The sequence below is a fragment of the Geospiza fortis genome, unplaced genomic scaffold (genome assembly GCF_000277835.1).
Source record: "Geospiza fortis unplaced genomic scaffold, GeoFor_1.0 scaffold574, whole genome shotgun sequence".
In the NCBI taxonomy this organism is placed as follows: domain Eukaryota; kingdom Metazoa; phylum Chordata; class Aves; order Passeriformes; family Thraupidae; genus Geospiza; species Geospiza fortis.
Window position 1 is genome coordinate 490,475 of NW_005054539.1, and position 21,591 is coordinate 512,065.

Sequence of the window (21,591 nt, forward strand, 5' to 3'; positions counted from 1 at the left end):
GAAGTGTGCCAGCCAAAATCAGTGATTTTTAACTGGGAGGAAGGGCAGAGGGTGATCAGTATGATTCCCCTTTATAAGGCCTATGAAAATACAAGAGGGGAAAAGGGACTATCACCTACTCCACCGTGACCCACAGCAGGGCTCTGCCAACCACAGAATGGTCACAGCACAGGACAGCAGGCAGGTGAGGAAACTTGAATTTGTGCAGGTCCCAACAAACATCCTAAACACTCATTCTCTTCACTTACTTGGCTCTTACCTCCTTTGTAGCCAACGTGACTCACCCCTGAGGTGAATGCTTTTGTTGGTACAGATTTTCTCCATCAGCTCTCTCTGGAAATTGGCAGGCTAAGAGAAGTTTTCATTATCACAGTCCATGAAGCACCCAGAAATCAGATCTTTAAGGCAATCAACTGTAATTCTGTAAAATCCTAGGCTGCATTCAGCTCTCCCAATTTGCTTATGCTACTGTAGCTGTATGATTTCAGTGGAACAGATCCTGGCTCTTGCCAATAGAAATAAGATTAGAGTTGCCCCTAAAATTATGCTTCAGGGAACACAAGAAACTACGCAGAAAAGATAATGTATTTGAGAACATTTTTAATAAATAATGTGACAAAAATTACTTTTCTGATTATTGGATCCTCAGTATGCAAAATTATGGCTAAAATATGAGGTTTCTTACATGAACATAATGAAAACATTAATCACATGGATTTTCCTTTAGTACTGCACACCCTTTCTATGGAACCTTTCTTTAAAAATTAGCTAAATGAAAAATTTCAGTCCTCGGTAAACACCAAAACACTTTTTTTTTCTTTTTTTTTTTTCATTGGGGCTAGTCCTGATAGCTGTCAATAAACAAACACACATTTTTCCATTAGCACCAATGACAAAGAAATTTTATAATTACAAAAAAGATCAGAAAATCTACAGACAGAGGACATCATTTGGCAAATTCAATGCAACTAATGCCTCTATTTCAGCTTTAATGATAATCCAATGTTGAAAGAGGCCACAGAAAAATTGGTAATTTTCTGTAAGTCCAGGAAAAGTGAGAAGTGTTTTGATTATGGCCCACATTAACATTTGTTACTTTACCATCTGTCATCATTCAAATATTCCAAATACAAACATAGAGCATTAACAAAAAGATGAAAAATATCCCAAACAAATGCTTAACATTTTCAATAAGACAAAAAAAAGGTTAATAGTTACAATGGTTTACAAACAAAGTTTAGTGATTGTGCTTTTAAAACCAAAAAAAAAAAAAAAGATAAGCAGTGCATTACAAAAAAATCATTGCCAAGATCAAACAAAACTTCTTTAAGTGGCACTTCTTCTTTAAGGTGAATTGACACAAGTAGAGGTCTGAGATTTGGGCCAGTAGCAGTTGATGATATTACCTAATTGTTATTAAAAATGTCCATTGGTTTTTTTTCATCAGCAGTGTTGAAGCTGAAAATTGGAAAAAAGTTTTAGATAAACTTGCTCATGCTATGATTAGGCAAATAGCAATCACATTGGCTTACCTCCTGCCTATCCCAAAGGACATTTTTAATAAGAATGTATTTAATGATGAAAATGGAAAGACAAATCAAAGTACCACAGGGGTTTAAAATGAGTACATATTTACAATAAGAGCCATCTCATCCCAAATTAATTTTACTTTCATTTGTCAAACTGTATCATCTGCAAAAGGTTAGCAAGAGACTGGCAGACCACGAGACACACAGTCTGTGCTAAAACTGCAAGATAGCATTTGCAGTGGCTGCAGACCACAGAGAAACCCCAAGAACCAGAGGATGTTGTGCACCACGTTCCCCCTGGGGAGCTCTTTGGTCACGGCCGTGTGCGTCCCTTGCGGTGTCACCGACTGGCTCACTGCAGAACTGGCAGTGCACTGAGCACCGCCGGGCTGGGGAGAAACTTTGGAATCCCAGGCCCTGGAATTCCCTTCTGGTCTAATCCTGGAGCAGCAGCTGGCCCAAGCACCTCGAAGAGCAGCTTCCCTGCCTCCTGGGGCAGCGAAGGCGACGCGCTCGGCGTTATGGAATAGGCGAGGGCCGTTCCTAGTGAGGAGGGTTTACAAAGAAAGAGTAAAATAAAAACTAGCATTCTGATGGCATGAGGAAAAAGGAAAAATTGTACACTCTGATTGCACTGAACATTATTTCTGGCGTCAAACATCATCAGACTTGAGGCATCTTAAGTGATTTATTTTTTTTTCTGATTAGATTTTAAAAGCCTGTTACAGTACATGTCGTTGTCTTCAGCTTTCTGTTTCCTGTATTAAAAAAAAGAGGATATGAATTACTACACGTTAACTTTTATAATTTAAAATTTGTTTTACATACTTCTTAGAGGTTTTCTATCTTTAAATAATAATTACTACTTTAAATTATGCACAGCAGTGCGACTGTGTGTTGGCCACCCCTTCTACAATCAGTATATAAAATTGAATCAATATCATTAGGTGGAAAAAGTAAAGAAAAGAGTTTGTATCTTAGTATCTAATAAAATACAGAATGATAAACTGTCAAAAGATGTGAAAGGCAATGCCATGGTGTTCTCAGATGCTCTAATTCTTTATTTCCAGTTTTGAAAGAATCTGGGTAGTGTAAAGTGCTCTTCAAACTATTGTATTTCTGCAAGTCCTGTTCCATAAGTTTTACTGTGGTGACAATTACATTGTACTATGTATGATTTGTTTTCTGTATTTTGACACATTTCTAGTTTGTTTACTTGTATTGGGCATAACATTAATGTACAGATAAATGCACTGATTTTCCTGAACAGAAATATTTCTGGTTCAAAAGTGTTTTTTCCTGGAATCTGTCTAAAAAAACCAAACCAGCTTTATTGTAGTCATCTTCAGTATTACAAATGCAGTTACCTCCATCTCTTCTTCTTCTTCTTCTTCTCCTTGTTCATAGGCTCCCAGTACTTGCATTTCTGCAACATTCCTTCGGGCTAGATTTGCTTGATCTGCCCTCTGTCTGCCTCCTGACCCTCTTGACGACATGGAGCTGGAGGAACTGGGATCTCTAGGATTATTTGATGTTGGAAACGTTGGTCTAGAATATGGCAGGATGTCCTCTGTATAATGAAATGTTTAATATTGTTATGTTTACTAGCCCAGAGACACTGTGAACCTAAAATTTCTGCATGCAGTTGATTTACTTTTTATGATTCTCAGGAGGTTTAAAGTGATGCCTGACAAGAACATGAAATATGCTGCTTCCATAGCAGCATTATGGAAGCTTTCTCAAGGAAATTTATAGTCTTTACATGGTAACGTTCACTACAGAAAAACTAATTCGTGATTAGTGTCCATTTCATTTCAATTTAGGATCCCTGGTCTATGTTCTACAGGAAAATGAAAAAAAAACCCCACCCTTGTAGTATATATTCGATATGACAGAGTAGGAGGAAATGAGAATACAAGTATGATACAAGGAACTCACTCCATGTAAATACTGGGCCCTGCATTTCTCAGGCTGAATTTGAGACACAATCAGTGGCCATGCTTTAATATTTCACCACCATCCTCTATGGTAGCATTCTAATAACTTTTCTCTACAGCAATCCACTGTAATCAAACTTTTATTTACGTGCCCACTTAACCAACTTAATACCCAAACACCCCTGGTGTTGTCCCTAAATACCTGTAGGTGGAAAGGACCAGGCATTTGTATCAATCTGTGCTCTTGGTGAACTCTTGGCATGTTCCACTAATTAGTAAACTTACTACTTTTCATATATAAGAGATTTCTTTGATCAGGTCTGGCTCATATAATGCTGTGTGGGTTGGTATTTATAATTAATCCACAACTACTAGGGCTTTCTTTCTTACTCTTGAAACAGGACCAGGTATCATTCTGGTTTGTCCTCTGGTTTGTCCCTTTGACCTCTACAAATTGGCAAAATGGGCCAAGTGTTGATCTTTTGGTTGGAAAGTTAAGTTTCTGACTTACAGACCTACTGTCTGACTTCACTCAGTTTCCTTATAAACCAGATTATACTTGGATACATTAAATATAAGTAGACTACAAGTGTATGGTAGGAGCAGGGATACTGATCCTTACAAGTCTTGAGGAATATTTCTTTTTGGTTTCCTCAGCATTAGGTTGGAAATGGGAATAGATGATGGGTCTAAGGGCAGCAAAATAGATAAAGAATGTTTTGAAAGCTTGTAGTAAGCTTGTTTTACCCTAACAAGATCTTTCAGCATGACCCATATTAACACCACAGTTGTGATAAACAGTGGCAACTCAGCATCTCTAATTCCACACCACCAGCCTGCAGAGCTCCCAGTGACCAACACCCAGCACTGCAGCCCGCCCTGAGCAGGCAGAACCACCTTGGAGAAGATGACTTTTTGCTGGTGCGCCGTCCCGTTTTGGTGCTTTGCTGGCTCGCGCTTTGCCGTCTCCCGGCGGCTCCAGGGGCTCCCGGCGCTCCGCCGAGCCCGTCCGCAGGTCGGGGTGCTGCCTGCCCTCCGCCCCGTCCCTGCCCTTGTAGCTGGCTCCCTTCCTGTCCGCCGATCTGTCCGTCCTGCCGTCCACGGAGGCCAGCTTGGGCAGCAGCACCGGCCGCACCTCCAGCTGTGCCTTGGACTGCGCCGTCGGGGACTTGATGGCCGGAGGGGGCACAGGAGGAGGAGGCAGATCTGGGGGGTTGAAAGAGAGTAATTAAGATGACATCGTGCACTAGTGAAATTAAGAAATAATATTTGACTTTGAACTGAAGAAACAGATGCTCTTGTTTGCTTTCTGCCCTCCTCTCTCCACCCCCAAAAGTGTTATGTTACTGTTGAAACTGCTGATGGGTATTTTTCCAAAAGCTTGAGCTTTAAAAACACAAAGGATGACCTCTCCCTGCCTTTGCAAATCACAGTATTTTCTTAAAAATCATGACCAAAAACTGCAATAAACTTTAGGCACTTGGATATCAGTTATGGATATCAACAAAGAATTAAAGATAATAACATCTTCCTGACATTTGTAATGGTTTGCTAAGTCCATTCAAGAATACAGCAGCTCGTGCTGCAATTGCTCAAGGTCTTCAGTGTAGTGAGCATTAAAGCAAATGAGCTGGGATGTAAGAACATGTATCAGATGCTTTGCTGACATATATAAACTATATGTATTATTACACTCTTCCTTTAAAATAGTAGGTTAAAATAGCACACATATCCTTGATGTCTGTGGTTATGTCACGACATATTAAAGAAAAAAAAAAGCACAGTCAATGAAGTAATAAGCTCTCAGAAAAAAAACAAAAAAAAAGAAGAAAAGGCACAAAGACTTCTGGATTTGTCTTTTTAAATTAGCACAGCTTAAGGGGTTCTAAAATTCAGACTACTTTAAAATACTATTCATAAAGAACACACATAATTTACTTCATTATATTTTTCTATTCTTGCATTAGGACATAAAACTAGAATATGTGAAACGTTCATCAGGATACAACAGTACTCTGTGGAATATTAACGTGAAGGAAAAAATAGAGGAGTCAAGCAAGGGAGTGGCAATACAAAAGCAGTTCACAATAAAGCTATAGGCTCAATTCATATGAATTTAAGAGAACGACAGGTTAAAAAAAGTGAGATGAGGTTAATATTCTCAAGTGAAATTGCTAGGAAACAACCGGTCACTATTAAAAATTGTAACTTCAGCATTTTGTAATAGTGTGCTTCCTACTTCCACAAAAATCAGGGAGCACCTGTGTTTTTCAAACACCATCACAATATATGCAGCTAATTCTAAGTCTATTCAATAGAATGCTTCAACTTAAATTTACCTAAATTGGGCCAAAAAGAAAGGTACTAATCCTGAGTAAGAAAAAGTAGATATCTAATATAAACATGTAAGTTCAGATATGGCAGATGCCAGACATTTTTGAGAGGTTTTCCAGTCACACAAAGCATGAGTGACTTGATCCAGCCCTGTGGAAAGATGGAAGCAATGCAGAATTCAGTGCTCTGTGTAAGCTTACTGGGAACCATCCACCACACTCACCTGATGACATATCTTGGAATTATCCTTTACCTGTCTTAAACAAGACTGGAAATTTTATCAATTGGCTGGACTGGAATGATGAGGAAGAAAGATGTCAAAAAGTATGGTTCATAAGGTTGGACATACTTCAGGGAAATTATATCTTGCTGCAATAACTCTACGGTCTTGGTGGAAAAAACCCCCCACAACAAACAAACAAAGCAAACAAACAAAAAATCCCATCAGGGTAGTTTGTTTGTTAACTATTAGCAGTTTTGGAGAGCAGCTAAAGGTAAACAACTGACCATTGAGACCTAATTTTGAGTATCTACCCAACACTCAATTTTTGCAAGTATCTTTTAAGAAAAAGGACTGTCATTTGCAAACCCTACAAAGGAATAATTTAAGCTTGGATAAACTAAGTGGCTGGATCAAAATGAAGGGGAGGTTTAGACTGGATATCAGGAAAAGGTTCTTCACCCAGAGAGTGGCTGGGCACTGGAACAGGCTCACAGGGAAGGGGTCACAGCACCAAGCCTTACAACATACTTGGCAAGAAAGCTCAGAGTCAGTTATGCTGCATTCCTTTGTTATCTGTAACTGCTAAACATGCTTTGGAGAGGTAACCTCTGTTCAGTACACAGCCTCAGCAGTGAAACTCTGTAATTCCAGCCATCAGAGTAGCACTCAGACTACCTCTTCTAAAAATGTCTAAAATTGCTCTTTGGTGGCAGTTGAGGTCCTGCCACCAAAAAGCAAACCAAACAACTTTCACTGGGCTGCCCAGCCCTGTAGATGCAAATTTGAATTTCTGGATCACAAAGATCCACACACATGTGATCTTGAGTCAATACCTGCTGCAGAAAGTGTTGTTCTGAAGAAGTATATAACCTCTTACAAATCAGCAGTCATGTGACAATGCATGTGAAGTCGGCCTAAGACCTCAAAGTTGTGTGTAATATGTTCCTTGAAAGCCAAGTGCATAAATCCATGTTAATCCAGACTAAAGCTTATTGAGCACAAGAACTATTCTTCCAAAGCAAGGCTGAAGATGGACCTCACCCTTCACAGAACACTGTTAGCAATTACAGAACTTGGATTAAAAATAAGACAAACTCCAAATTAGCCTGTGGAGATTCCAACAATTCTTTTCCTTCCTGAGAAAAAGTTTATTCTCACAGTATGTCTTCCCTCAGAAGACGAGACACTGACTCAAAAGTGGATGAAGATACTTAAACTCAGAACTGTAGACTTTTGCAACCAGTGCTTTTCTTTTAACTCGCTCTGGTCAGATTTGTCCTTATCTCAACCCTTTGGGGTGTGCGTTGGGCACCAAAAAGGACTGTCAGGGTTTTAAGCCCAGCTGGAGATAAAATTCCTCTCAGCCACTTGCTCAGCCTTTCACCTCTCTCACCCCAGGGGAATGGGGAGGACAATCATAGTAAAAGTTGTATGTTGAGCTAAGAACAGTATAGTATTTGAAAAAGAAAATAATACAATAACAGTAAACAATAACAATAATGATAACAATGAGGGGGAAAAAAAGTGATGCACAATGCAATTGCTCATACCCACTGGTCACCCAATTGGGTCACCACCCACTGACCAAGCAATGCCAGACCCCCTTCCTGAATCCTCTGGGTAAAGCCCCAGTTTATATACTGGACACAACGTTCCATGGTGTGGAACATCCCTTGGGTCAGTTCAGGTCACCTGCCCCAGCTATGCTCCCTCCCAGTTTCTTCTGTGCACCTCCTCACTTGGCAGAGCATAAGACAAGAAAAAAAAAGGTCTTTGACTTAGGATAAACACACCTTAGTAAAAAAACATCAACACCATTCTTATTCTGATCCAAAACAAACCCCTGTAACAGCTGCTGAGAAGAAATTACCCCAGCTTAAACCAGGACAATGCAATGTTTTGTGTGTCACATGCTCCACTCACTTTCTCTTCAATAAAGCACTGAACAGCCCTTCTCTTGAACCTGCTGATGTAAAGGGAGTGCAGATATTCAACACCAGCTTTTTCAGCCTCCCTTGGAGCCAGTGTCCAGTAGATGTGCCATGGCTGAACAAATATGAAGGGAAGGAACATTCCTGTAGCCTGTTAAATACAGCTTGGAACAAACGACTTTGTTCAAGAATCCTATACAGCTACACAGGACAAGGAACAAAGTGGTGTTGAATCTTGACTATGGAAAGGGAAGATGCACTGATATAAAATATTTCATAAACTGGCAGCAGCTCTATGGTAAGTACAGTAATAACTAAAGAAAAGTGATATTTGCTTTCAAGTACATTTTTGCAACCTGCAGGGAAACTATAAAAATCTTCATTATAACACAGTGCTTCTGACTGAGAAGAATCCTTAAAAGAGGGGAAAAAAATCCCTTTCAGAGGTCAACACTATTACACCCCTGTGGTATTTATTTTAACAGCGCAGATCACAGAGAAAATCCAGATTCAATCTGCCTCCTCGAGTACAAACTGGCACACTTCTTATTAAAAGCAAAATGGAAGCTTCCATTGTAAGGAATAAAAATAAATCACAAAGCAACATCAAACCAATGGAAAGAACTCAGAAGTATTTGTTAAAGGTCAACTGTGCTCACATGTTTCATTCATGTCTATGTATTACTGTTAGCCTGCTTCCCATGTAACTCAAACAATGGATGCCATTTCATAGCTCAGCCTACAGGAGAAACCTTCCATAGGCGTCTTTTGAAAGGAGAGAGGATAATTTTCTAAATGAGAACACACATAGGAACCATGGCATAAGCTAAACAGAGTTGAGGAAAAATAATCTGCTAAGTTAATTTAACACTAAAGTGGAGAAACCACAAATAAGCACAACAAGATGAATTGTTAGTAGTGACCAATGAGGGAATTAGGCTTCATTAGGCAACTCTCTCTTTTAAACTCTATCAAGCTGCAGATTTTTTCAGTCACACCCTGAAGAAAATAGCAGTTACAGATTTGATGCAATACTGAAGAAGACCTCTGGAAATGTTCTAGGCAAGGCTGTATGGGGCTCTGAGCAACCTGGTCTAAGGTGTCCCTGGCAATGGCAGGGGAGTTAGAACCACATAACCTTTGAGGTTCCTTCCAACCTAGGCCATTACATCATTCTGTAAGATACAAAGTGAATTTTTAGTCTATTTCATGTTCATGCTGGTAGGCAAAACTCAAGATTGTTCCTGACTTGAAAAAGCCTTAGCCAGCATTTAAGATTTCCAGACACATCATAATCTGAGCTATTATTCATGGAGTGAAGTTGTTTTCATGCTTTGTCTCTCAAGAAACATGGCTCACACTGTACACAATAACTGAATGGACAAATTAATACAGCAAAGCCCAGTATGATGTATAAAAGCTGTTGCCTTTTTTTTTCCTTTTATGTATATTTGCATAATTATCAAAACAATTTTCACTCCACAAAACCTCCGTCAAGTAAAAAATTCTGTATTTACAAAATATAATGGACTAATAAGTAAGGAATGAGAAGAAGACAAGCATCTGAAAATTATTATAATTCAACAACAAGCTGATTTTTAGCAGAGTAAGAAATGCAGTCCTACTTTTTTTGTACCTTGCTAAAATTTGCTTCATACGGAGTAGATTGTTTTGTACTGCACAGGCAGAGGGAGACAAAAGTACAAATGGTGTTGGCATGCATAAAGGCTTAATTTCCAAGTGAAAATTCAAGGAATATTTGGCAGATGTTCAACTGCCTTTTGTGAGAAATTCAGCTGCCCTGACATCATGTCATTGGTAACACAGCTAAATAACTCAGTTACAGTCTCAGCCAGTTAGTTGCAAAACTGTTTAGTATTTTTTCCTCACTCAGAGATTGAAAGAAGAAGCAGGATTTAAAATCTCATGTGAACTGTGAAAGACATAATTTCTACTGAAAGACCTACTGAATCAGAACAATGGCAAAGTACTTTTATCCTTTTTATCTGAATGCTTACAATTCTAGGGTTTGTAACAACTAATAAATCAATTCAAGACAGTTCAGAGGAGAGTCTCCCATATATATTTTTAGAAAAGACAAACATATCCTTTTAAAGTTTGGTTTTCTAAATTAAATATGCAAGTAGGTCAGTCAAGGTTGAGAAGGAGGGTACATCTGCTAGTTGGTTCTTGTAATGCATTCTTAGTAAACCCTCCTAAAAGGCTAGATGAAGAGCAATTAAAAATTCATACATTTTGATCCTTACCACCTACTGAGCAAAGATTTTTAGCAACAAATATGAAGAATATTTCACTGCCTGGATGACTGTCAAGGAACAAAACAAGTGAGCTGAAATCCAATCCCACATAAAGTGGCAACTGACTTGAACTAATGCCCACAGAAAATACAAAATTGTTACTACTTGGACGGTGCAGAGTAGATCAGAGAGCACTCTTATTTAAAAATAGGTAGTCGTAGGCCTTTTATTGCTACATTAGTAACAAACACACCTTCAGAAAGACCAACCTCTTTCACAGATTTGTCTGTATGATGAAAATAAAAAAGGGAATTTTGAAAGATTTACATATATTGCTGCTGACAATACTCCTGGCATTTTCAACTATTAATGAAAATCTTTATTTAAAAAACCTTCCCGTCAACTATTAATTTAAATTCTTCATTACACTTGTATTTCATGGAAGTACTAACAAGTACTAATTCAGGTTATTTGGGAACAGTAGAAAATTCTTTATATGCAGTTCTTTAAAATGCCATTTTAGAGGTTGAGAAAGTAATGAAGGAAAATATTTTTCTCTTTTCAGTATTTATTGAATACTTCTGCTTTTTATTTCCCAACTGCTACAAACATATATATGTTTACTCATTATGAGGAAAAAAGCAACTCTGTACCAGGCAGTCCTTTATAAAAAAAGATAAATAATAGTCATCAAGCCAGTATAAACCTAAGTATATCTCAGAGAGGTCAGTTGTGCTTAAATGTTTCATTCATGTATCCATACCACTTTTCTCCACCTAAGGAAAACAATTACTATGTGTTACTATATGTTAGCTAATTCTAAAGGGTCACAATACACTAGATGAAGTTATTAAAGTGAATGGTTAGAATGTACAGTAAGGCTGCAAATATGCTTATGCAAATAGACTGAGGGGAAAAAAATAATAATTTTAAAAAATTATCAAAACCAAACAAGTCCTTCAACCTTTGAACTGGATTGTATTAGATCTGCAGGAATTAAAGCCATAATTTGCTATTCCCTGAATGACCACACTGTATTGCACTATAAAAAGGTTAGTGGAAATTCTTACCTAATTAGAAAATATGCTGAAGTCAGCAGGTGCTACATAACACAAAACAAATATTGATCATGACTGTCAAATTTATATTGTAATATTTAATGACAATGGCTCTATGATTTAACTCTGTATAACTACTCTCACAAAAACCCTGTCATCAAATACAGGTCCATCTCTTTTTTATCCCCGTGTTAGAAGCAAATGGCCACATAAAACACCTTTATTTATTTATTTATTTCTGATGTCCTAGCTATTGTGTTTGTATTGAGGCTTGATGCTTTGCCAATTATTCAGTTAAGAGCATTCTCTTCAAGAGAATAAAAGCTGATAAAATGTCAATAAAAATCCAGTGAAACGCCATTACAAGAGTCTCATAAACGTAACGTTTCTGGTACAGTTTTGGGATTTACACCTTGTGTTGTCCTTTCACAGAAGCAAACATGCACAAAAGCACTGTAATAACCTCTTGAAATCAGATAATATTCCAACAGCTCAGTTTGGCTGACAGAAGGGGCCTGGGCACAAGCCAAGAGGCCCAGGTGCACTGTGTCATGCCAGCATTTAACGCAGCCTAATATCAGATAGATGCTACTGAGAGAAAATACTCCCAATAAAGTACAGATAATAGCATGGACAACCACTCATTGCTAAATTACTTCTGCTCATCGTGCTTTGAGCTTTGTATTAAATTTTTTCGTCAAGTGGCAGGAATCACAGGGAGAAGTGGCTCAAAACTCCCTTCTTGTAACCCTGGATAAGGATCTATAATATTAGCCTTTCATATGATAATGGCAAATGATGCCCCTCTTTGAAAAAATTCAGGCTGGTAATGAAAGTCCTAATCAGATTGTTGTTGCAGCGAAGCAGGAGGTGAGGAGCTCTGCCCTTCTCTCCTTTTCCCTCCCCTTCCCCCACATCTCCCTCCTGTTAGCAAATTCCACAAACTTGACAAGATGGGTTAAGTCTTGGGGAATTTATCTTACATGAATTTCCAACAAAGCCCATGGATTGTTTCATACAACTGGAAGGCAGTGCTTTAATAAAAGCTGCACCACCTGAGGCATTTTCATTAAAGGCTCTCTCTAGACAACATCACAATGTTTGCATTATCATCCTACACCCCCAAGAGAATACAAGCACTACCTTTTCAGCAAGAGTTGATATTGTGTGTGAAGGCGCGAGAGAAGATGATTAGATTTTGCTTTCACTCACAAAGTAACCGCTTGCAACAATGCTGTGGTCAGGATTACAATTCACTGAATTTGTGCTGCCCACCATTTGAACGGTGAATTGCTTTTTTTCAGGAAAAGGCACATTCTGAAGGTTTTAATAGTCAGTCACGTGAACGAAGATTTTAATCCTAACCAAGCATTATTCTCGATGACTGTACTATTTAAGCTATCTGGGCTCTTAACTAATGACGGTAATTAGCCGATTAGGACACTATAGAAAACAGGTGCAAGGCTCTGGAGTGGCAGCATCAATGTACAGTATTAAGGAACTCTGGCATTTAAAATGATTAAACTGTTCAGCTTGTTTAGCAACAGGAAACGCAAATCACTGAATTCTGAAACGCAGCGTTATCTCTGCGGAAAAATTTCGCGCGCACGCACTGAATGCACATTTAGAAAGGTTCACTGAGGCTTTCACCCGTTTCAGTGGACTCACCATCTGTGTAGACTTCTCTGCGCAGATGTCCTGGCTGGTGTTTTTGCTTTTTGGCAGGTCGGACCTTCTGTATTACAACAGCACTCATGTTGCTGTCGGTAGATACAGGGCTGGTGGGTCTGGGACAGTGCGATGCATGAAAATGTCTACGGCCTGCAAATGGTTATAGAACAATAGCAATTATTCTTCTTACCGGAAATAAAGACCTTTCATACTTTTTCTTTTCACATCAGAATGCTCTAGCTGTACAAAACCTAAAAATACACTGTTGGAACAATAGTAAAGCTCATCCAGTTTTAGAATGAGCTGTAACTAAATCGGAGCATTTGCTATCCTATCATTAGGCAGGCTGGCTTGGTTGCACAGAAATTATCCAGCTGCTTGGTAGCTGGTAGCTCCTGCCCCAGGAGCACAAAATCCATCAGCAGGCAACCACAAGAAGGATTCCTACCCAGCCAGTTTCTGGAAAGAGTAGAACATTTCCCTTTCAGGTTCCCCCTCCCCTAGCTTGGGCCGCACGAGGTCATCCTTGCCATAAGCAGAGCAAGTGACCAGCAGGTCTCGGGTACAGAAGTCCCTTCTGCCACTTTAAGTGAATTTTCAGGAATGCATTGAGGCTGGATAGCTGGCATTTTATCACAGATTATTTGCAGATGAGTATCACATTTTAAGGACATGCAGTCAGGCACACGTAACACCAATATATATAAATCATTGCATAACATGAACTTAACTGTTGCAAAAATATTAGCAAACGTATGTAAAAAGACCTTTTCTAAACATGTAAGTCTCTACACATATTTATAGGAATTTATTTGTACAAAATGGATAAAATCCTGGCCCCGTGGGTACGAATGGGAGTTTTGCCACCTACTTCAATCGGTCAGGATTTCATCCAGAATTACAAATTACCTCCCCTCTCACTCTTCATGATGAACAGCTGTGTTGAAATGAAACAAAGGACTGTTAACTGGGAGAGGATATCAGAAGTGGGAGGAAGGTTGAAAATCTGTGGAGTCAGGGTGGACACAGTTGTGACAGAGTACCTCTTCTGCAGGTCTGGCAGTTTAATAGGATTGATTGTCAAAACATTCATGGAACCGCCTGAAACCTGCATGCCAGCCTGCTGTATTCTTTAGATGAAGTGTAACAATATCCATTTTGCCTAGTAAGGTTACTGTATATATCCAGTATACCTGTATATATATCCAGTGCTACTAGTATCCAGTATGCTGTAAAAAATACAATATTTCAAATATCATGTTTTATATGTTCAGTGGTGTTTCAGGAGAAAGGAAAAGTGAAAATGCAAACATATGCATAAGGCCCTGCTGAATATGCATACTCTATAGTTTAAAATTCAATTCATAACAGCTATCAAAATATGAAACCAACACAAAGCCAGTTCATCCCAATAATAAAACAATAAAAGCCTGAACAGAATTCCTCAAAAAAAAATCCAGGGAAAATATGAATCTATAGGTTTACTATTTATTTGGACATTTCAAGAGAGAGAGAGATTAAATCTTCTCTTGTGACTGAAACATTCTTCAGAGTAACTGAAAACACTGGGAGCCTTATACTGGGAAAAGATAGACTTCTATAATCCTTTTTTTTCTCCCCCCTCTCGTTTAGTTCTGAGTACAAATCCACCAGCAGGGCTGGTGGTAATCTGTGATCAGTAAGACCAAAGAACTAGGAGCTACTTATGAAAAACACTGCAGAGAAGCAGCTTATTTGTACTGTTTCACCAAAACTCCTGTCCTGCCTCTTCCTGACTTCCAAACATCACAAGAACAGGAGTTCAGAAGGCGCCTGTGGACAGGTTCATTCCACAGTAGCCACTTTTTTGGTTCTCCCATGTCAGGACCCCAGGGACCCCCCTCGGGCTGTCCGGAGCAGCCAAGAGCCCTGCCAGGGGGCTCAGAGACCCTGGCAGAGAGCCCAAGATGCCTGTGGTTTTAATTATGACCCGTGGAGCAAATTACCAACCTTAGATGAAGATCTGCAAGCCATGACAAATTAAGTAGAATGACAGTGAATTTATCACGAGGTGAAAAAGTAGATTTTGGGGTTTTTTAGAATGGAGGTTCAGGGGGGCAAGACAGAGGGATCTGGGGGTGTCCTGCCTTTCTTTTTGTTCTTCTTGGCCTCCATCTTCTGGTGTGATGTTGGCAGTTTTAGATTGGTTTAGAGTAGAAGCTCACTGTCTAACATAGGTGATAGGTATTGGAAAGCAATTGGAAACATTGTATACGTAGTTTTTAGTATAAAGACATAACACTGCCCCGGGGGCAGGCAGAGTGCCTCTGACTGTCTTGCTGAGTGGACCTTGGCAGGACAAGAGCAAGAATTTTATAGATAAGGAACAATAAACAACCTTGAGACCGAGAAATGAAGAGCTCTGACTCATTCAAGTGCCGGGCTGAGAAAAGAGACTTTCTAACTTTTCTCGGGGTCACTCTGACCAGCGAGAGACCCTGACACTGCCATGGAGCAGAGGAGCACTCACCTCCTGCTGCCTCGTGCATTTGCCTCCTGGCCACTTTGAGCCCGGCGTACTCAGCGGCTGCAGCCACGGCCTGTGCAAAGTCGGCGTCGGTGAAGAAGGATCCGTCGGAGGAGCTGACGCTGGAGCGCCCGCTGGAGATGTTGTCCTCCTCAGAGGCTGAGCCCCAGCCATTGATCATGGAGCCTGTCACGGAGCTCTCCAGATCCCCGACGCTGGAGGCAGGGGTCTGCTCCAAGCCACGCAGAAGGAGCCTCCTGTTCTGCATCTTGGCAACCTCGATATCCGCCTCGTCCTCCTCCTCTTCTGGGGCGTCGGTATCCATGTCAGAGACCAAGGGCCCTGAGATGTATCCGTAGGTGTGTGGTGGGGAGATGGGCCTTGGAGGGGGTGGAGGACTCACAGGTTGACGTCTGCATTAAAACACAAGGGTGAGAAGAATTGAAATCACATAACAAAGTCAGAGGAAACAGCAGATTGATGAAAATAGTTTTTTTTTATTTCCCAGCAAGCTTGGCTGGCCTTTTTAAATCAATCTAATTTATATCTGAAATGCTCAGGTTTGGTTTTTTAGTTTATACTTTTGCTGTAAATCAGAACCGACAGCTATGTAGCTTGAAATCTATCACAAAGAAATCTGATTTTTTAATATGGTTCGTTTATCACTAACTTTAATGATAAAGCTGTTCATTTTCCCTAAATAACACACGTAGAGCTAAGCAAAGAGTTGGTTACAGATTATATGGCTATTACAAAATTTATTTGTGCACCCTTGAGAGTATAAGCAAAAGAAATAACTGTAAACATATAGCTTGAAATAACTGTAAGCATATAGCTTGGAACTATCGATGCCAACAGATGCATCTATCCAAATAGATTGCTCCATTAGCATTATCTTCCCTCCACCCACCCTGGTGATTCAGAAAGATATGAAAAGAGAGACTGCAACTTCATTATTTTTTAAAATTGATCTAGGTGATGAAATAAAAATATTTTCTACCATATTGTTAGTTCTGGGCCTTAGGGGTACCAACATGCATACAGATGTATAGGTTAGCTAATTTTGATCTGAATTTGTCAGTAATGGTATCCTCAGCTTAAGGAGGCACAGTGTAAGATATCAGATCAATGTTCAAGATTAGTTAATACTTCACTCAGAAGTTCCAGGTAGCAACATTGTCAACAGTTCTTCATGGGGCCACAGATACACTCTTTAAGTGCCATTTGTCTGGCAGGAGAACACACTTTCTGCAGTAATGGTTCTCCCATTCTCTGCTGGCTGTGCTCATCAGGAATTCCTACTGCAGTCAGTTTTGAAAAAAATTTAAAAGTAATTTTCCTTTCTCATCTTTGTCCTCCTATTATCTCATTGAGAAATAGTGACTCTCATGGTTAAGTCAACTCTTTTGTATGGTTGACATGCAATTTTGGTTGAGTTTTTTTTATTTTAATAAATAGGAATGTACATTAATTTTGGAAAGAAATGTTAGCATGGAAAGATCTATGACTCTATAGGAAGAGACAACTGGATCCTACCTGGACTACATCATTACTGTTTGTCACTTGCTGCATTAAGTACTGATCAGAATGAAAAATATGGATGAATATCCAATAATAATTTTATAAAAGTACCCCCAAATCCCCGATGCTGTTGCTGCCTGTAATCTGTACCTGCTTCGACTAGAGACCTTGCCCAATAAAGTCTTACGGCCTTAATTTAAAGCTCTTGTGACAAATGTCCTTGTGATATATTTGTCTATTCTCTAGGTTTTGGTATAAGAAGACAGGCAACTGGTTACAAAATATGTTAAGGTTCTTGAAAATGTAGTTTAGCTGCCAACCTTTAGGGATGGGCTAATTGAGAGCAGCTGGTTCACGGGCACACAGAATTAACAATTCTTCTTTCCCTTTATCTGATGCAGGTTCTCACTTTCACAGTGACATTGTCTCCTATCTCAGCTCTGGGTTCAACATGATACCACCTGCTATCCCACTAAATCTTTAGTTTTTTTCTTTGCTTTTTGACTCTTCCAGACCACAGGTTTGTATATCAGTTTGCTGTATTTCCAGCAAGCTCACCAGACAGAGAAATATTACAGTACACCCTCACCACCACAATCCTATTCTAGATGCCTGGCTCTGTCCAGCAAATGAAATAATACCCAGCAAAACTATGAGTAAAGCTAATAAAAAGTATGACAAACAGCATTTCAGGCATTATTTTCACTACACACCATCTACCATTTCACTATATACTGTTTATAAAACACCCAAAATCAATGTGGAAGGGCACCACTTGGAATGTATTCCTAGTTTGAAAGTATTGCCACACCACATTCAAACAGGACCCCACCCATCCAGAATGGGTTACTGCTGCTGAGCACAGGACACCCAATTCCTCAACAGCAGCCCTGGGTTGTATCAACACCATCAGATGGAACAGGTAGCCAGCCAAGCCTTACAAATCAAATAAAGAGAATTATATGACTACTTTAACTAATGAAATGGATGCAGCAAAAAGAAAAGAAACAACATTTGAAAAAGTAAGATGGAAAAGACAAAATTAGTCACTAACAAATTCTAAGATTTTCAGCAAAGCTAGATTTAGCCATTGTAGGAGGGACAAAATAAATACACATTTTATTTTTTCAGTCCACAAAAAGAGTAAGTGGTATGGCCTGGGAGCTCAAATTGGAGCATCCTTCCAGCTCCTTCTGCCACTAAGTTTTGATGGCACTGATGGTGACCTACCAGGAGTCTTTGCATTGAGAAACTTTCTACTTTCTAGACAGCTACTGGCTGGTTATACATATTTGTGTACATCTGCTCCTGTATCTACTCCATTCTGTATGTCAGGACACATGTCCCAGTCTCCAGAAAACCACAGATTCTGGAAAGCCACTCATGACTATTGGTCACTTAGCTTTTCCCCTTTTCATTTGTGTCCACCTAGCTTTACCTCTCAAATAACTCAGAAAATTTAAGTGATTAAAATGAACACTTCTGTGGACCAGCATACCAGGGCCAATGGCAATTACAGGAAATTTGCCATCCAATAATGAAAAGAGTGATTTTAAAGACTCAGGAAGATAAGGAAGAGGAAAGGATGAAAAGATACACAGTACAAGTGTTACCATAAAGAGTAAAGGAAACAAACCAAGGCAGGTCAAGTAGGGGGACCTAAAGAAAAGCAGATATAGACCCCTTTAAAAAAATATGTATAAATACTGCCTACTTACAAAATGGGAACTGTAAAGATGACCTAACTTTTAAAAAACATTCTGGAAAATAGATCTATAAATATCCAATAACTTACATTGAAAAATCACAGCTCTACAGTCTAATTAGAAAAATCATATAAATTTCATTGTAAGAGGCTTACATTTTGCTAAAAATAGAAATTCCACATAGCATGCTGCCAGTAAGTTTATATATTTGTGGCAATAAACAATATGTGCAAACCACTGGAGGAAAAAGATAATAAAAGCCCATCACTTGGGATGGAAAAGCTGTGCCTTCTTAACAAAAGCCAAGAGATGTAAGCATCATACATAAAAGGGCTCATTCAGAATTCACTGTTTTATGGGAGAGAAGCTGTGAGAGTTTATACACAAAACAGTTGTAAAAGCAACTCAGAGAAGAAACAAAATTTCCCTGTAGCAAATATCTGTGTTTATTAATGTTGGTCATTTCTTTAAATAAGGTTAGATGGAAATGTTAAGAAAGTTTTGCAAGCAGTAATTTCCTGTATTAGGATTTATGAGAGGAGGAAAATCTATAGGTTATAAAAATTATATATTTATATATATTCATACATATTGGTGACAAGTTAATTGCACAGTTACTGTGAAATAATGCATGCTATTTTATGGTAATAATGCAGTAAATCTATTGGAAACAATGGAACTGTAATTATATGGTAAGCTGTGCTAACGATACCACTTTAATAACCTGATGACTGTGAATTTAACTTGTGTCAGCATCGTACATACCCTAAAGTGATATACTGCATTTCTTCCCATGGTAGAATAACAAAGCAACTTAATTACTTATTTCTTAGGTTAAAATAGTTCTAGCATTCTGGATTAGAAGTTAAATAGCAACAGAATAATGGGGAAATTGTTGGCCTCACTAAATTCACCAGGAATTTTCAGTGGGGCTCGGATGCCTCTTGTCACATCTCTCTCGCTACATTTGCATTCACACACCTCCGGTCAGGTTGGTGTTGTGTGTGTCCCAGATCCTCCTGACAGTCCTGCAACATGGGCTGGAGTTCTTCCTGGGGAGAGGGGGTGAGGGTGGCAGTTGACTGGTGGCTATAGGAGACAGCGGCTGGAGAGGAAGCTGCTCCTCGGACAGGTGGAGTAGGACCTCGCTCATCTTCTTCCTCTTCCTCTAGCTCATCCTGCTGCAGATACATCCTTGCAGGTGGCACAGGACAAGGAATTTCTTGGTCATAGCTAAAATTAATTTTTTAAGAAAATAAGGACTTAAATTTGTACTATGTCATTAGCATATGTGATACATGTATTAACAGCCCAGAAACAAATCATTGTTCTCTGTGCCCTTGAGAACAGCTCAGTAAGGATGTGCTGAGTGGATGCACACCACTGTCACTAAGTGCTCTCCAAATTGCCACACTGCAGCTTGACCAGCAGCACCAGAACAGTGCTGGAGGAAGGTCTCACTGCCAGCTCGTAGGGCAAATCACACTTCAATTAACTGGTGGTTAAAGTGGGAGGTGCACAACCTTACCCTTCATCCACTGAAAGACTGTAATCTTCACTGTTGCTGTGGGGAGGAGGATGTGCTGGAGGGGGTGGGAGAAGATCTGCCCAGTTCATGCCAGCTTGCTTGGGAGCCTTTGGGGTCCGAGCACCCTTCTTGTGCCCTTGACTCCCTGGGAATAAAAAGCAGCACATATTTGTCATGCTTTGAAGTCCCTCCTCGCCACTAGCTATGAAAACCAAAACAACTTCAGTCCCTTCCCAGATGCTCTTGCATTCTTTGAGAATTTACTGTTTTGCTCAGTTTGGAGCAAATTGGCATTCCTCCTTTTTACCCTAGTTTGTGCTTGTAGCCTCTTTGTAGAATTGATCGACATTTTAAGTGCTTGAATAACCAGGAACTTTACATAGCATGGAAAAGACACACGGGATACAAAACTTCAATTTTTTAAATAAACAGTCAAAATGTGATAAAACCATAAATGAATTTTACAACCAATGTCATTAAGAGTGAGCTTCCTACTTCTGTTAATTACATTAAAGATTATCATCTAAAACAAATGAGCTGTAGACGTATTTTCTGAAGTGCCTTTATCCTATTTAATTGCCAGAACCTAAAATACAATATGATACAGATATGATCTATTAAAGTTCTACTGTTGCATTAAGTCACTGAATATAGGTAATTTGTACTTGTCCACTGAAACATTTTAGGCACAATGAAATTACTACTTTTAGTCTAAATGGCAGGTGCAGTTGAAAATAATTGCTGGAAGAACTAAAATAACAGAAAAAAAAATAAGATCGATGAAGTATTTCACAAATGTTTTCAACTACTATTACTGGAAAATTACAGCTCATAATAAAGCAATGCAGCTTCAACAGTTCAAACAACTGTGCATAAGACCAATTACTCAGGTGGTAGCAAATTTTAAGTTTGGACATGGCTAAGATGAGAACTGACTCAACCATTGTTCCTTGCATATATACATTTTAATCCTTCTTTGCTATTGTTACATCTTTATTATAGATAAACTCCTTTTATGTAGATAAAGTCACTGTGATTTTGAGTATGTTTTAGGATCATTCACATTTCTCTCTTAAACTGAGGCATGATTTTCTATTATCACAGTAAAGCATTATACACATGATTAAATGTACTGCAGAGAGATTTAGGAAGGTTTTTTTTTCCACTTCTGCTGTCTCAGATTTTCCACTCTTACTGACAGTAGTTCTGGTAATTATCATCCCACATGAGCTGCCAGATACACATGTTTCAGCTATGTTAAATTGTTTTTGTGGTATCTTAGTATGACAAGCAAGACACTAACTATCCCAAGGCGACCTGCATTCTGTATCCTAACCACCATGATATATACATGGTTCAACACAATTAATTTATTACTTTTTTCACCTT

General features: G+C 39.1%; 1 protein-coding gene across 4 annotated transcripts in view; it reads right to left on the minus strand.

The window, feature by feature from the left end:
• Positions 1-580: 580 nt before the first annotated feature.
• The window catches only part of ROBO1 (roundabout guidance receptor 1), a 295,059-nt gene continuing 274,048 nt past the window's right edge, over positions 581-21,591 (minus strand). For all 4 annotated transcript variants that reach the window (XM_031063881.1, XM_031063882.1, XM_031063880.1 and 1 more), the window contains 7 exons: positions 20,203-20,347; positions 19,656-19,907; positions 15,451-15,860; positions 12,939-13,091; positions 4,364-4,672; positions 2,897-3,099; positions 581-2,287 (listed from right to left, as the gene is read on the minus strand). In XM_031063881.1, coding sequence (XP_030919741.1) covers positions 2,273-2,287; positions 2,897-3,099; positions 4,364-4,672; positions 12,939-13,091; positions 15,451-15,860; positions 19,656-19,907; positions 20,203-20,347 — 1,487 coding nt within the window. In that variant the 3' untranslated portion in view covers positions 581-2,272. The remainder of the gene's footprint in view (positions 2,288-2,896; positions 3,100-4,363; positions 4,673-12,938; positions 13,092-15,450; positions 15,861-19,655; positions 19,908-20,202; positions 20,348-21,591) is intronic.